Source organism: Vespa mandarinia, chromosome 22 (assembly GCF_050613455.1).
Source record: "Vespa mandarinia isolate Hongniang chromosome 22, ASM5061345v1, whole genome shotgun sequence".
Classification (NCBI taxonomy): Eukaryota; Metazoa; Arthropoda; class Insecta; order Hymenoptera; family Vespidae; genus Vespa; species Vespa mandarinia.
The window spans coordinates 1,604,562-1,620,117 of NC_140831.1; the positions used below are offsets into that span (position 1 = coordinate 1,604,562).

Genomic DNA, 15,556 nt, shown 5'->3' on the forward strand with positions numbered 1-15,556 from the left:
ATATATATATATATATATATGTATACATATATTATATGTACATATATATATATATACATATACATATATATATACACTTTGATTAATCTATAAATACTCACTAACATTATCTTAGATCGTAAATCTAGACGATAAACGAATTTTAATAAAGTCACATTCTCTAAAACATGGAAATAAAGAATTCTGTACACTGTACATTATAAGGATAAGCTAGAATTTTTAAACTACATAATATCTGCAATAATTAATAATAGGCCATAACAATTACTATACATTCTTTTAACAACTGCCCTTTTTTATTTATGACTTTATTTTTAATTCCTTCTATATTCTTGTCTATCAGATTTTGGAGGGATTTTTTTTTTCTTTTATATATATATATATATATATATATATATATATATATATATATATATTCATAATAATATAGCTTATGATTGCAAAAGAAAAATATAAAAAATTTTGCTTTAATGCAGATGAGATTTTCAAAGCATACAATAATTATTATTCAAAATAAATTTGGACGCGATAGAATATCGATCAAAGAAAAGTGTTTTTATGCGAATACCAATGAAATGACCAGCAAAAGCATTGAAATCACATACTAATATATTTATTTGCAAGTTTTCTATGCATTCTTTTTTTTTTTTTAGATTCAAAATGCATATGATTTTTCCAAATCAATGTAATATTAGATTCAATAATTTAAATAGATAAATACATACGTCGCCGATTGAAAGAGAGAAAAAAAAAACTTCTCCATTATTTTAGTTTTACTAGTTATACATATCTTGAAAAATCTATATCTGTTAAGTGACAAATTTTATAGATTTATATTTCATAATTTTTTAATTGCATGTATACCATATGTATGGCAATCTTCTTAATAGTAATAATATTATTCTATATATATTCAAAAACGTGTCCTAAATTTATCGAAGAATATATTTTCCATATAAATTGCAAACATAAAATAAATTGAATTAAGAATGGCATAGATTAGTTTCTACTCTGTTTGTGCACACACAACATGCACACACAAGATTAGTTTTACAAAATAAAATTGATTCTTAGTAAATGCCAATTGTCTTAACAGTTATTTAGTTAATAATATGAATAATACATTTGATTAGAATATCTATATATCATAATGAATGCTGGTTATATAAACTATCACAGGATATATATATATATATATATATATATATATATATATATATACATATATATATTTTATAATAATTTCTATTATGACATATATATAATCAAATATTAAAACATATTTTATATATATATATAAAGCCAGAATATTATTGTGATGAAAAAAGATAGCAGTCTCATTTGTAAAATTGTAAGATCTTTTTTCTATACAGTATAGATACATTTTTTCTCGTAAATTGCAGATCAGACGTGCTCTTAAATATTTGTTTTTCTTGATCTCTTCCAAGTTTTAAACCTAATGAGAAAATTTGAATTTGTTATTAAAAAATATACAGAAAACTTCTAAGTGTCTTATCTTTATATATCCATTTTCATCTTTATATATCCATATCTTTATTATCCATGAATTATATGGAATTGTTAGATTATTAGAATGATTTATTCACAAATTACAATTCATTTAATTTAAAAAAAATTTTTTTAAATTAAAAAAAAAAAAAAAAAACAGGATTGTTTGTATTTAATTGACAAGCATCAGCTTATAAGATCAACGTGATTATCATTAATATCTTTTAAATAAATGCAATAGAAAATTATTTTAGATCTGAAAATAACAGGAAATATGAGCGTTTTAATTTTCAAAATGATGTATAAAGAAAAACAACAAAAAAAGAAAACAAAGGCATCGATTTGTCATTCGTTTTCAATGCTTGTGTGTGATCATAGTTTTTGAACTTTACTATCAATTATGTTTCGATAGTTATAATAATGATAACGATAATAATAATAATAATAATAATAATAATAATAATTATTATAATAATAATAATAATAATAGTAGTAATAGTAATAGTAATAATAATTAATAATAATAAGATAATAATAATAATAATAATAATAATAATAATAATAATAATAATAATAATAATAATAATTAATCATCATCATCATTATAATAATAATAGTAATAACATTAATAATAATAAAAATAATGATATGATATGGTAGAAATAATTTTACATATCAAGCACTTAACAACATTTCATAATGCTGTTAATAGTGATTGCAAACATTTAATTTAGAACTGTTTAGCACTCAGGCCTCTTTGGATTCACAAGCTTTAATTTTGTTCAATTTTTCGTATATAGTTCAAGTTTATTTAATTTAATTACTTTATGAAATTTAAGTGACATCTATTATAATACAGACATACCATAATTTTGGCATGTCTCATATATATTTTTTGTTATATTTATTTATTAAACTGTATGACAAATATTTAATATTTCAATTATTCTTTTTAGAGATATATACATATCTCAGTTATAAATTGATGGAATTATGAATGAAAAACAATGATAATTAAATAATATATTCACCTAAAATAATATTTTCATAATTAAAAATAGCTATTATGTTCCCTAAATATTTATCAGTTAAAACTGGCGATTATTAAATTATCCCCAGTCTATGAGATTATAGCTTATGCAATCGATAACACATTGTGTGTTATTGCATCATATTTAATGCACATACATTATTACCAGCTTTTTAAAATGACGTGAAAATAAATAAATAAATAATAGAAATTTTTGTCGTTTGACGAGATGTTCAGTTTTCCACAGCGTTATAAGAAACCAAATACATAAAAATGGCTTCTCGAAGTCTTTTGATCTTATAGCTTCAAAAGTTTTGTGCGCGTAAGACAACCAGAACTTACATAATTCAAAAAAATATTAAAATCGCGTGTACAAAAAAGAAAAAAAAGAAAAAAAAAGAAAAAAAAAAAGAAAAGAGATGACCCTATTGCACAAGAGTCAACAATATGTAAGCAAAAGCAGTATTACATATTAATATATATATATATATATATATATATATATATATATATTATATTATATATATTATATATATATATATATATATATATATATATATATATATCTGTATGAGTAGTAAAAAAATATATATAGCCTTGTATAATCAGAATTGAATTTGAGTGCCATCTCTTCTTGAAATATAACTAATGCGAATGCACGGACAAAGTTTCCTCTAAAAATGTGTCCTAGGAACGTAGAGCGTGTATTTTTTATATTACAGTTAAATTAATGATTGCCACGTTCACTCATAGCAGTACAGGATATGTCATTTATGTCATCCCTTATTCTTCTTGTCAATGTACATTCATCCAGTTTTCTAGTATTATCATAATTATTTAACTTTCTTGACAGTGTACCAGATAGATTAATTCCATCTGTTGCCAACAAAGCAGAGCTATCAAGTCTTTTACGATTTTCCATATTTTCATTTCCATTTCTTTCAGATTTTTCAGATCTTAATGTATTGTTTAAACTATGATCAAATTTTTTGAGATCATTTTGTATACTTTTAATAGTATCAGTACTACTGTCATAGCGTCTTAACAAATTACTTTCATTCTCATACCTACGATTGATGGAGTCAGAGTCTAGACATTTCCTGAGTGTATCGTCGTATCTTCGATCTTCTATTCGTCTAGAAAATCCAATATCATAACAATGGTCTGCATCTGTACAACGCTGATTTAAGCTATCTGTTTCATAAGCACGTTTCGTTATCTGACTATCAAAACCAGCTCTGGCAGCTAAATGGAGGTAATTATCGTCACCAATAGGTGCTTGTCTAAAATAATTTCAATAATAAAAGATTTATAAAAGAAAATATTAAGATAATAATATTTATAATTTTCTCTATGCGATGGATTTAATAATATAGAAACAATGATAAATATAAAACTTACTTGCTCCCATACTTGGTATCACGTGCTAGTCTTCTAAAGTAAGCTCTATGTTCGTGCTGCAAAGCATATGCAGCTTCTCTCAACGAAGTTAAAGTTTTAAAACAAGATGGAACGTCTTCAATAAGAGACCCACCACCTGGTATCACACACATATCACTCGCCCCATACACTGCCTGACACTCACATGCACTCATTAATGTTTCAAGCCGAGGCATATTGGTGAAAATCAAAGAATGTATCCTTTGTAAATCCCGATCAGGATCTAGAACCATGCGTAAACCAGCCTCTATACCTGGAGACACCTCACTGCATCCTGGAGCTACTTCAGATGCTGCACGGCAACTATGAAATATCATGTATACAAAAATAAGAAGATATATCATATGATACTTATATTAAAAAAATATACTTTTCACATTACTTTTTACTTACCAAAGCCAATGGCCATTAATATATGCACTAGGATGATATTTTTCTAATCTATTACTATTTGTATGACATATCTTCGTAAGTATGTCGATCCATTCTTTTTCTTCCACACAATTACCAGCTTGAACATACAATGCTCTTTGTGGTTGTACTATTTGAAACATATTTTTCATCTTGAAAGAATCTTCGTGTAACCTTTCAACCGCGAGTATTTCCTCCAAAGGAATTTTACATAAAGGTTCTTTACCTGTAAAATAAATATAAACTGATTTTAAGTATTTAATAACTTTTTAATGTTACCCAACAATACAACATAATATCATTTTCTCTTACCTTTTGTTTTGGAGTAAGTTAAATCTTGTGTAGTTAATCTAAAGTATCTCTGTTTAAAATTTTTTCTTCCAAACCTTTTTCTCCCTTGAGCCCTCTTGATCATTATTCTGTAAGAAGAAAAAACATAGTAACTATATAACTCGCTATGGACAATATTTTTCTTTCTTTTTCTTTTTTTTTTCTTTTTTGTTTTTTTACAATACAAACCTCTTAGTACAATCGATAGTATGCACAAAAAGGAAATATATTCTATTAGAAACATAAAGTTAACAACTTCAATTATATAAAATATAATCTTGTAAAACTTTTACAATTGCTATGGAAAATCAATTTGAATAAGTAAAGATTTAACTTACCCTTCTTTCAACACAACTGGTTGTTCTTGCAACATCGTAGGTCGTTGTTTCGTTGCACCGCTACTGCTACTAGTCGATATAAGTTCCAAAAATTGTTTAACAGCTTGTATATGTCTTTCTGTATAAAATTCTCTGGAAAAATAAACTAAGAATTATACAAGAAAATATGATTCATTCTCTAAAGATTATTATGGATTTATTTAACGTACATGTATCCCTAATTACATACCTATATACACATTCCATATATTCCTCTTTACAAACGCTACCAGCTCCTCCTCTACAACTCACTAAATTACCCAGACTTTGAATTGTTTTAGATATTAATGTTAACGTTCTATTTGTTTGAGAATCCTATAATACAAATTAATATAAGTTTAAAGATAAAAATTCATATATAGACTGGAATCTTTTTTATTCTATATTTGAAACATACGATTAATTAATGCATTTAATTAATTACTTACAATTTGTTCAGTAGTGATGTCAAATAATCTTGGTCCCAATATTGCAGGTGCGAAAAATCTTAGGAAAATAAAACCACTTATCACGGAGTAACGTACTTCTTTATTCTTTGGAAAATGAGTTGCAGCAAGTTCTCGTAAACACCAAAACATTTCACACATTAATGGCGGACATCTTACACCAGACGTTGTTATAGCTGTAAATACTCTTTCTACATATTCCTGTAATAAAAAAAAAAAAAAAAACCGCGCACAAAAAGATATTAAAATTCATTACTCAAAAGTACAAAATATCAGATATTATTTCAATCAAATAATTTATATATTAAACTCATCTTACCTTTAGATTTGCTAAATTCGTTTGTATCGTATTTGCATCCTTTACCCTTGTAGGATCTATTTCGCAAGGTTTCCTTTCTAAAAAGACCTGCTCCATTGCTGGTCTTAATGTACTATGTAAATAATGAAGACCTGCTAATCTCATGCCTTCATCCATCATTTTACTGACTAATGTATTACCGCGGAAAATAGTTGTTGGATCACTGTAAAATGAAATGATAAATTCTTCTGCATCGTATATAACTCAATACTACATATTCATATTTGAAAGGGAAACTTACGTTAGTTTAGAAATTTCATGACTTGCAAGTGCTCGCATCACAGACACTAATTGTCCATGATGAACTAACACTCTAACCAGTGGTTGTGCAGCTTCCATTTTGGAAGCCACAATTTCACCCAAAATATAAACAGCAGATGATGTTATTGGTTGAACATTAACACTTTGTAATAATAAAGTTCTCAATCTCTCATACATTCCAGACGGGAAAACATGATCAGCTGTATAATGAATTTTTAAACGTAATGACCCTAACCCTGGAAGGGTACCCGGTGGTGTTGAATTACTTGAAATTTTATTTGGTCTATGTTTTGCTGCTCTTGGTTGAAGAAAATACCTAATAAAGAAAAATTAAATTTAGAAAGAACATAACATAATATACATAAAGATCAAAAGCAGAAGAAAAAAAGACTACTCCTTACACCATTTTATTTTAAATATTTAATGTGATGTCACAAATTAAATAGAAGAGTATAGATATAACAAAATGTACCACGCAGTTGTTGTACTAGTTGGTTGCTTCTGAAGTCCTCTTAATGTAACACGCACTTCTCCTAGAAATGCAGGTTGTTCTCCCATACCAGGAGACGCATGCCATAAGCCAACTACAACTTCACCAACTTCTCCTCCATCAATAGAATAATGAGATACATCTTTATCTTTATATTCCATTAGCTCTGGCTGTAAAAATAGAATATATATACATATGTATATAAAAATATATAAAGAAATATTTATTTATTCATTTAAATAAATAATGTATAAATATTGTTCACAAAAAAAAAAAGATAAATAAATAAAATTTATATAAAAGATATACATACCTCAAAAACAAACGTCTCATTAAAATAAGGAGATACTGTTTTTTTCTTAACTTTCGTGCGCTTTGATATTTGTTTACCATTACTGTAGATGACTGTAACAGTTGCAAAAGGATCACAGCCACCATTTTTAATAGTTAATTCACTACATTCTATTACTCTGTAAAAGCATATAATTAGATATAATAACAGATCAACTTTTTTAAGACAGATATATATATATATATATATATATTATATATATATATATATATATATATATATATATATATATATATGATCAAAGTCAAATTAAAAAATCTCTAAATAATATAACTTAAGAATATTTTAATTTACCTGACTGTAAGTTTTGGTTGAACATGTCCAACTTGAGGTTGCAAAGCAAGTTCTAAATGAGCTTTCCCCTGTACCTCAGAATCGGCATCAACTGGTTTTAATGGAAACCAATGTTCTTTATTATGATATGTCGCTAAATCTTCCCTCTTTATTGCTACTTTTCCCAGAATTTTGTCTTGCTTTAAGTGCCTATCTCTATCATAGACATAAATACCAAGGTATCGAAATTTGCGGGGTACCTCGAACTGAAACTCCTCCCCGAAGAAAGGACTGCATAAAATGAAATGTTGTAATTGGGATGATGGAAGCTTTAATGTTGATTAAAAAAAAAAAACAAGTTGATTCAAATCTATTTGACGGTTGTATATAAGTAAAAAAAAAAAAAACAAAAAAAAAAGAAAAGAAAGAAGAAAGAAAATATTCAATGATATTTAAAAAAACATTTACTTAAGCGTTCTCTCCATAGTTGTCGTTCTGAATATCTCTTCCTGGTCAAGTGACAGTGCACAGTATACATCTCTTGTACCCGGAGACCCATGACTTCTACTTTGTAGGTTTTTTGCTTCACCTATAAATAACAATCATCATATACCTTTATTAACACCATTCTTCTTTTACACGATATTATTTAAATAAGCCTCGATCCTTCTCTCCTTCGATCACAATATTACATCACTACACAACGTTTGGGAACTGCAAATTTTTTTTCACACTCTCGCAAAACGCAAATCATTCGATTGTCAACAACACACGCGGCGTACTACTATTACTACTACTACACTCTCATCATTGTCAGTCATTCTAAGAACGAAGAGAGACAGGTCTATTATTATTTTATGACGCGTTAAAATCAGTGAAATCAAAGATGAAACGAAAACAATGGAGAAACATGAACGTTGAATCATTTTGTGCGCTCGAATTACGATCATTGACAATAAAAGAAAAAAATATATATATATATATATTTATATACGTATCTAAAAGACGAGTTAGTGAAATTATCGAAAGGAGAAAAAAAAGAAGAAGAAGAAGACGAAGATGAAGGCGAAGAAGAAAAAGAACAAGGACAAAAAGTATAACGGTCTCTTCACGTTTTAAGCGAAAGTGTATTCGTAAGTATAACAAATCTTTCACACAATGACAATGACTTATACTTTCGGCAATCTGAGTTTGAAATAGGTGAAAGAGAAAAGATAAAAATACATACATAAATACATACATCATACATACATCCATACATACATACATACATACATACATACATACATACATACATACATACATACATACATACATACATACATACATACATACATACATATATATATATAAAGAAAAAAGAATAAAAAGAAAGAGGGTTAGAGAGAGAGAAGGAAAGAGAAAAAAAATACTAAAAGTAAACGTGGATAATCCAAACTTCCGATTGATCCAAACTTCCTCTCTCTCTCTGTTTCCAATCAAATCATCATCATCATCTTTCGAACGGACATCCTGTGTGTGTGTGTGTGTGTCTGTCTCATTTCTTCTTCAAATCTTTCGAAGAAAACCGAGCGTAAAGAGGGGCAAACACAGTAAAGAGAGCCTCTCTCTCTCTCTCTCTCTCTCTCTCTCTCTCTCTCTCTCTCTCTCTCTCTCTCTCTCTCTCTTTTACTCGGTAGACCGCGCGGTTTGCACGCGGAGGAATTTTATCGCGCTGTATGTATGTATACGCGCTTCGTGCGGCCACACGATTTCGTTTCCTGCGATCGAGAGGGAGCGCGAGAGAGAGAGAGAAAGAGAGAGAGAAAGAGAGAGAGAGAGAAAGAGAGATAGAGATAGATACAGAGAAAAAGAGAGTGTGACAGAGACAGAGAGATGCAAAAAAAAGAAAGAAACAGACAGAGAAAAAGAGAGAGAGAGAGAGAGAGAGAGAGAGAGAGAGAGAGAGAGAGAGAGGCACACGCGACACGCTGAACGCATACAGAAAGAAAGAGAAAGATATATATATATATATATATACATACGCATACGCGACAGGTACACTGGGCGCGTTAGACACACACCACACGCACACACAAAAAGAGCATCAAACAAGCACAAAGAAGTAGGAGGAGGAGAAGGAGGAGGAGGAAAGGAGACAGATAAAAACGCGCTTACGAACGCACACGAAGAAAGAAGAACCTCCATCACCACCACCACCACCTTTTCCTCCTCCTCCTCATCATCATCATCCTCCCTTCTTTCCCCTCCTACGCCCACCCTCCTAACCCCCCTAAACACGCACATTTGCCACAAAGGCACTCCCGCGCGCACGCCTCGCGGCACCACCGTAGGGGCACCGTAGACGCGTGGGAGTTGAGAATGTAAGCGTATAACATAGGCTGATTGGAAATTTCAAGGAAAGGGTTCGTTCGTTCGTACGTTCTTTCGTTCGTTCGTCGCGTTACAGGGAGACGGAAACACCGTGTCCGTCCCGTAAACGTTGTCCTCTCTTTCTCTCTTTCACTCACTCTTTCTTTCTTTCTTTCTTTCTCTTTCTCTCTCTCTCTCTCTCTTTCTTTCTTTCTTTTTTTCTTTCTCTCTCTCTCACACACACAACCGAACCTCAATTCTAGCGACTCACAATACTCGCGCGCATGATGCCTCTTCCGATAAAACAAACACACATCTCTCTCTCTCTCTCTCTCTCTCTCTCTCTCTCTCTCTGTCCGTCGTGTTGGACACGACTTGATGATGATAATGATGATAATGATGATGATCATGACGATGACGATGATGATCACGATGATCAGGAAACTAATCAACGAGAGAATTGTTCATCGTTGTTTTATCCTATTCTTTCCTCTTTTTTATCCCCTCCTCTCGAATAAGAGAGAGAGAGAGAGAGAGAGAGAGAGAAAAGAAAAAAAGAAATGCTCGACGTGAGCGGATCCGTGTAAAGTTGAAATTAGGTGACATCCCGACGACTACGGAGATACGAAGAGAAGTAAATGGAAGAAATTCGAACTCTGAGAAACTTCTCTCTCTCTCTCTTTCTTTCTCTTTTTCTCATTTTTCTCTTACTCACTCACTCACTCACTCACTCACTCACTTATTCGTTCGTTCACTCACTCACTCACTCACTCACTCACTCTCGTTCTCGCTCCTTTTCTTTTTCCTTTTTTCTTTCTCTTTTTCTTTCTCTTACTCTCGCTCGCTCGTACGTTCGTTCGTTCGTTCGTTCGTTCGTACATACGTACGTTCGTACGTTCGTTCGTTCGTTCGTTCGTTCGTTCGTTTGCTTGCTCGCTCACCCACTCTCTCTCTCTCTTTCTCTCTCTTTCTCTCTCTTTCTCTTTCTCTCTCTCTCTCTCACTCTCTCTCTCTCTCTCTCTCTCTCTCTCTCTGTTTCTCTCTTCCTTCGTACCACGGGACCACGACTCGCGAGTAATAAGATTTTTCTTCTCGACGATAATTTGAGACGTTCTCCGACAATACGAATAAATGTCGTCTCTATATATAATTTCTAAAAGACAACACTCTACGAACTTATTTATCCTTCGTACCGATTTTAATCCTTAGCCTCTCTTCAACGCGAACTAGGCGCGTCTCCTCGGCCATGTTACCTCCATGACACTACTGAGTGACTACACGAACGGAACGCAAGCGGTTCGTTCATTCTGTGAATGGGTTCTAATCAGGAGCGTATCGTTTGCGAGTGGCGCCCCACGCTGGGCACCACGGTGCCCCTCCTCCTAGTTTCTTTCTCTCTCTCTCACTCTTTCTCTTTCTCTCTTTCTCTCTTTCGCTCTGTCTTTTTCTATCTTTCTCTTTCACTCTTTCACTCTCTTTCTCTTTCCCCTTCTATATCTCTTTTTTACGCCGCCTCTTACTTCCTACGTACCTTTTTGTGCAACGACGTACCATTCGTTACGTCGTCCCGAGCGTGAGAGAATGTCTTCTTTTTTCCCCCAGCCCTTTTTAACGCTTCGGCGCTACGTACGTACTTAGTTACTTATTTACTTATTTACTTATTTACGTTAGGTTAGTTAGTTAATTATTTAGTTTTTTTTTTTATTTCGTTGCGTCCTGTGTGACGAACGAATATCAAAGAATTTTATTATATGAAAGAATTTTTGTTATACCTTCCTCTTTTTGTTGTTCTTTTTTTTTTCTCTCTCCGTTTTTTTCTTTTTTTTTTTTTTCCTCTCCTTCTGTCCTTTCTTCTCTTCTTATGTTCCTTGACGCGTCACGGCACATGAAATATGTATCGTATTTCCGTTCTCTGATAATTGTTACGGGTCAAGAACGAAATCAAGGTGAAGAACGGGGTTGCTCACGGGGTAAGAGCTTTCCTTTGGGAATTTCATAAGGAAAAAAATGTTTATTTTATTTTAAGGTTATAATTATTATAATTCATACATACATACATACATGCATACATACATGCATATATAATATATATATATATATAATATATATATATATATATAATATATATATATATATATAATATATATATATATATATATAATATATATATATACAAAATAACGTTATCCACAAGATTTAAAATTAACGAGCGAGTCTGATCTCTCAGTCGGTATGCGTCATGTGATTTATTAGTTACTTGATATAATTTATGAGTGAATCGCGACGATTTATTGTATCTTAGTACACTATTTATCATAGCACTTTAGTTAGCACTCACTCACTTAGTTGCGATTCGTTCGCGATTTAAAAGAGACCTAACCGTATGCATATGTATATATATATATATGTATATGCGTAGGTACCTATGTGGTAAGTGTACCTACTACTTGCTTTAACTTGTTCGTTCGCTCGTGAGCATCGTGTGCCTTTTTTTTAAAGCGACGTAATAGACGGAACTGGAGAAAGAAATTCCTTCGTTGTTTTCTCTCTCTCTTTCTCTCTTTCTTTCTCTTTCTCAATCTCTCTCGTCTCTGTTATAGTCGTGATTAAGGCTCTTTATTGACTGGTAGATAGATACCGGCGAGGACCCAACTCTCGTAACGATAAGCCACTCTCTATATGTTTCATTGATACTTAAGGTTAACGTAATACATACATATATATATATATATGTATGTGTATATATATATATTTTTTTTTTAATTCATGACTGACCGACATTGATATTGCTTTTGCTACATAACACTCAGATAAAATAGTCACCTTCGTCGATGATAAGACGAGAAATCGATCGATCAACTAATCGATCGATCGATCGATCAATACGCCAAAAGCGCGATTTGTTACTTCTATTCGAAATATTTCGTCGATATCGATAACTCGCGGTTATTTATAAAAGAAAAAGTATATATATATATATATATGTATGTATTCACCGATTATTAATTTTGGACCTATAAATTGTTTAATAATTTTTTTTTTTTAAAGATAATTGATTAGAATATCTAATTAATGAAAATAATACAGGAATATCTCATAAAAACAAATTTTAAATCATTGTACTTCCGGTAGAAACCGGAAGTCGGCTGTTTTATTTCGTACTCTCCTGAAATATTTGACACATCATATCATGTAAAGTTTCCTTAACATATATATATATACTTTTTTCTTTTTTTTCTCTATTGCTCCTAACAGAAAAGATCCCTTTATTTCTCCCTTAATTTATAATCGAGAGGTCAGTATAATATAAAATTTCTATGATAAATAAAAAGTAAAAGTTTTATTTTAGAAATGTAACAATATGAAAGAGGTTAGTTCGTTTAGGGAATTTTGGCATAACGATGATTCCAATTAGAATATCATTAATTACTAATCCTTATTGATTTTTTATTGGAAAAAAATGATCTTGTAATAATCACAATCTCTGTTCATATCAGTTTTCGATGACAACTTCATCTAAAGAACAAAAAAAAAAAAATTCTAGGAACGCCAAGCCTAAATTCTATATCTTTACATTTCAATAAACGTCGCGTCATTTTTCTTTTTCTTTCTTTAATCGTAAAGAAGTCCAGAAAGAGGATGAATCAACTTATTGTTTCTACGAATAAAATAATCGTCCTCGTTGATTTGGTACTTACTTTAAGGATTCGTTGTTATTAGTTCTTCTTTTTTATTTCTTTTTTTTTTATTTATTTTTTTTTTTTTGAAAATTGTTCATGTATTTCCTCCAAAAAAAATGTTGGCAGTGACGAATGATAAAAACCTTTTGGACTATCGTTAAACTCGGTCCGTGATAATTAGGGATGTGCCTCTGTTGGTGATTAACCCAACCCCGAATTGAGAAATACACGCCTACCACTAAAGGGGCGAGGTAACCTAATTCGCCGAGATATGAGTGGTAATTTTTACGGATGGCACGAGTTATTGTTTCTACATAACGATAAGTGTACATATATATACATATATATATATGTATATATATATATATATACTTTAGAATTATCTAATTCTTCAAGAGCATTAAGCGATACCGCAAGGATTATTATATATATATATATATATATGTGTGTATGTACATATGTATGTATGGTGCGTGTGTATAAGCGTATTTTGCGCATTTAACTTGTGGCTCGTATTATAAGAAAGAAAATGACGTTAGAAGAGAAACAATGGTATCTGTTACAGAGAGACGAGGACGAGGATCCAAGCCAAAGTCGACGGAAGAAAGCGGGAAACTAAACCGCGGGAACTAAATGACGTACTAAAATACAATCGCGTAAATCTGAATTTCTCGTTCTGAATTCAGAGACCGCGGAAAAATAATTATAAGTTGATCTTAAATATGGATAACGCAGAACATAAGTTCTAACGTCTGCGTGTTTAAAACGTGCGAATTATGAACGCATTATATCGCACAATACGAAATTTATTTTTCATCATCAGATACATATATATATATATATATATATATATATATATATATATATATATATAATAAATATATATATATATATATAATGTATATAACTTATATACAATGTGTATTTAAAGAAGAATTTTAATTAGCGAACAGAGAGAAAGATAGAGAGTAAGAAAAAGAGAGGGGAAGAGAGAGTGAGAGAGAGAGAGAGAGAGAGGGGTGGGGAACAAAGAAGAATAATATATTCGAAGGCGAGGGATAATGGATGAAGAAAAAGAAAAAGAAAGGAAGAGAAAGAAAGGAAGAAAAAAAAAAGAAGGCGGGAAAAAAGGTAAATAAGACATAGTAAGTCAAAAAATAAAGAATCGGAGAGGGAATAGGAGGGGGTTGGGGAAGGTGGTGGAAAGAAAGGAGAACGCCGGTGGGTTAGAGCCGTACGTATACGGTCTTGACGCGTACCTACCGGGTGTCCCGAATGTCGTGCGAGAACGCTCACGCACACGCGCGCTCAGCGCAGGGTTAAACCACCGCTCTCGGACGAGCCTTCCATCGTTTCACTCGACCTACCCCCCACTACTACTACTACTACTACTACACTACTACTACTCTACTACTACTATTACAACCTCCACTACCACCTCCATCACCACTACCACCACTACCAACCATTCGTCGTTCGTTCGCTCGAGCGCCGCCACCGCTCTTTAGACGGTGCCTATATTCTCTTCTTATCTCTCCTCGATGCGTTAAGTCCGTCTGCCTCTGGGTACCCTCCTCTCTTTTCCCTCTCTCACTCTCTCCCTCTCTTTCTCTCTCTCTCTCTTTTTCGAACATACTCTCGCGCGCGCACAAGCGTGCGTGTCGCCGGTTAACTCCGCGCGTGTAAGTGGTGAGCCACTTCCTGATGGCGCAATGGCTCGCTTCCTCTCCACCTCTCTCCTCTCCTCTCTACTCTCCTCTACTCTTTACCTCTTTCCGTCTCTCCGCGCTTCCAGTCTCAGCGAGCTCCGTGAGTCGGACTATCCCCACCACTCTCACTCTCTCTCTCTCTCGTCCGAGCTATCCCCACTACTCAATGCTTCTCCTCTCTTTACCCCCACCATATTTAGTTTACCACCACCATGCGCCACGACGCTACGAAATCCCAGTGACGTACACGAGCGTGGCCCGAATTCGCGAAGGGCCGTCGCGAAGTGCAAGGACGATTGGCTCTTTACTGTCTCTCTTTCTCTCTCTCTCTCTCTTTCTCTCTCGCTGTCTCGCTATCTCTCTCTTTTTCTTTGTTTCTCTCTTTCTCTCGAACAGACCAATCGACCGTGCTACTGTTCTTTCTCTCCTTTCTTTCTCTCTCTATCTATCTATCTATCTATCTATCTATCTATTTATCTCTCTGTCTATCTATCTATCTATCTTTCTATCTCTCTATCTCTCTTTATCTCTAATCCTT

General features: G+C 32.3%; 1 protein-coding gene across 12 annotated transcripts; it reads right to left on the minus strand.

The window, feature by feature from the left end:
• Window positions 1–602: 602 nt before the first annotated feature.
• RasGAP1 (Ras GTPase activating protein 1) lies at window positions 603–15,072 on the minus strand. 12 transcript variants are annotated; one of them, XM_085663478.1, is made up of 15 exons: window positions 9,901–10,285; window positions 7,746–7,866; window positions 7,299–7,568; window positions 6,966–7,122; window positions 6,635–6,822; window positions 6,143–6,478; window positions 5,863–6,064; window positions 5,526–5,744; window positions 5,288–5,412; window positions 5,059–5,190; window positions 4,703–4,809; window positions 4,373–4,616; window positions 3,941–4,282; window positions 3,607–3,822; window positions 603–1,456 (listed from the first exon to the last, which is right to left on the minus strand). In XM_085663478.1, the coding sequence occupies exons 1-15, from the start codon at window positions 10,037–10,039 to the stop codon at window positions 1,417–1,419; spliced, it is 2,838 nt and encodes a 945-aa protein (XP_085519604.1). In that variant the 5' UTR covers window positions 10,040–10,285; the 3' UTR covers window positions 603–1,416. The 12 variants fall into 12 exon arrangements, with proteins under 12 accessions (XP_085519604.1, XP_085519600.1, XP_085519598.1 ...); XM_085663474.1 differs by lacking the exons at window positions 603–1,456; window positions 9,901–10,285 and adding exons at window positions 11,402–11,611; window positions 14,776–15,072 and having other exon boundaries at window positions 3,116–3,822; XM_085663472.1 differs by lacking the exons at window positions 603–1,456; window positions 9,901–10,285 and adding exons at window positions 11,402–11,611; window positions 14,573–15,072 and having other exon boundaries at window positions 3,116–3,822.
• Window positions 15,073–15,556: the final 484 nt, after the last annotated feature.

What these genes read in the sequence shown, in the direction of transcription:
- RasGAP1 (XM_035867991.2), bottom strand. Translation starts at nt 10,039, where the DNA reads ATGATCATCATCATTATCATCATTATCATCATCAAGTCGTGTCCAACA. An exon ending in CAACCAAAACTTACAGTCAG is followed by an intron (nt 7,123 to 7,298) that starts GTAAATTAAAAT and finishes ATGCTTTTACAG; the next exon opens with AGTAATAGAATGTAGTGAAT. An exon ending in ATTAATGGCCATTGGCTTTG is followed by an intron (nt 4,283 to 4,372) that starts GTAAGTAAAAAG and finishes GATATTTCATAG; the next exon opens with TTGCCGTGCAGCATCTGAAG.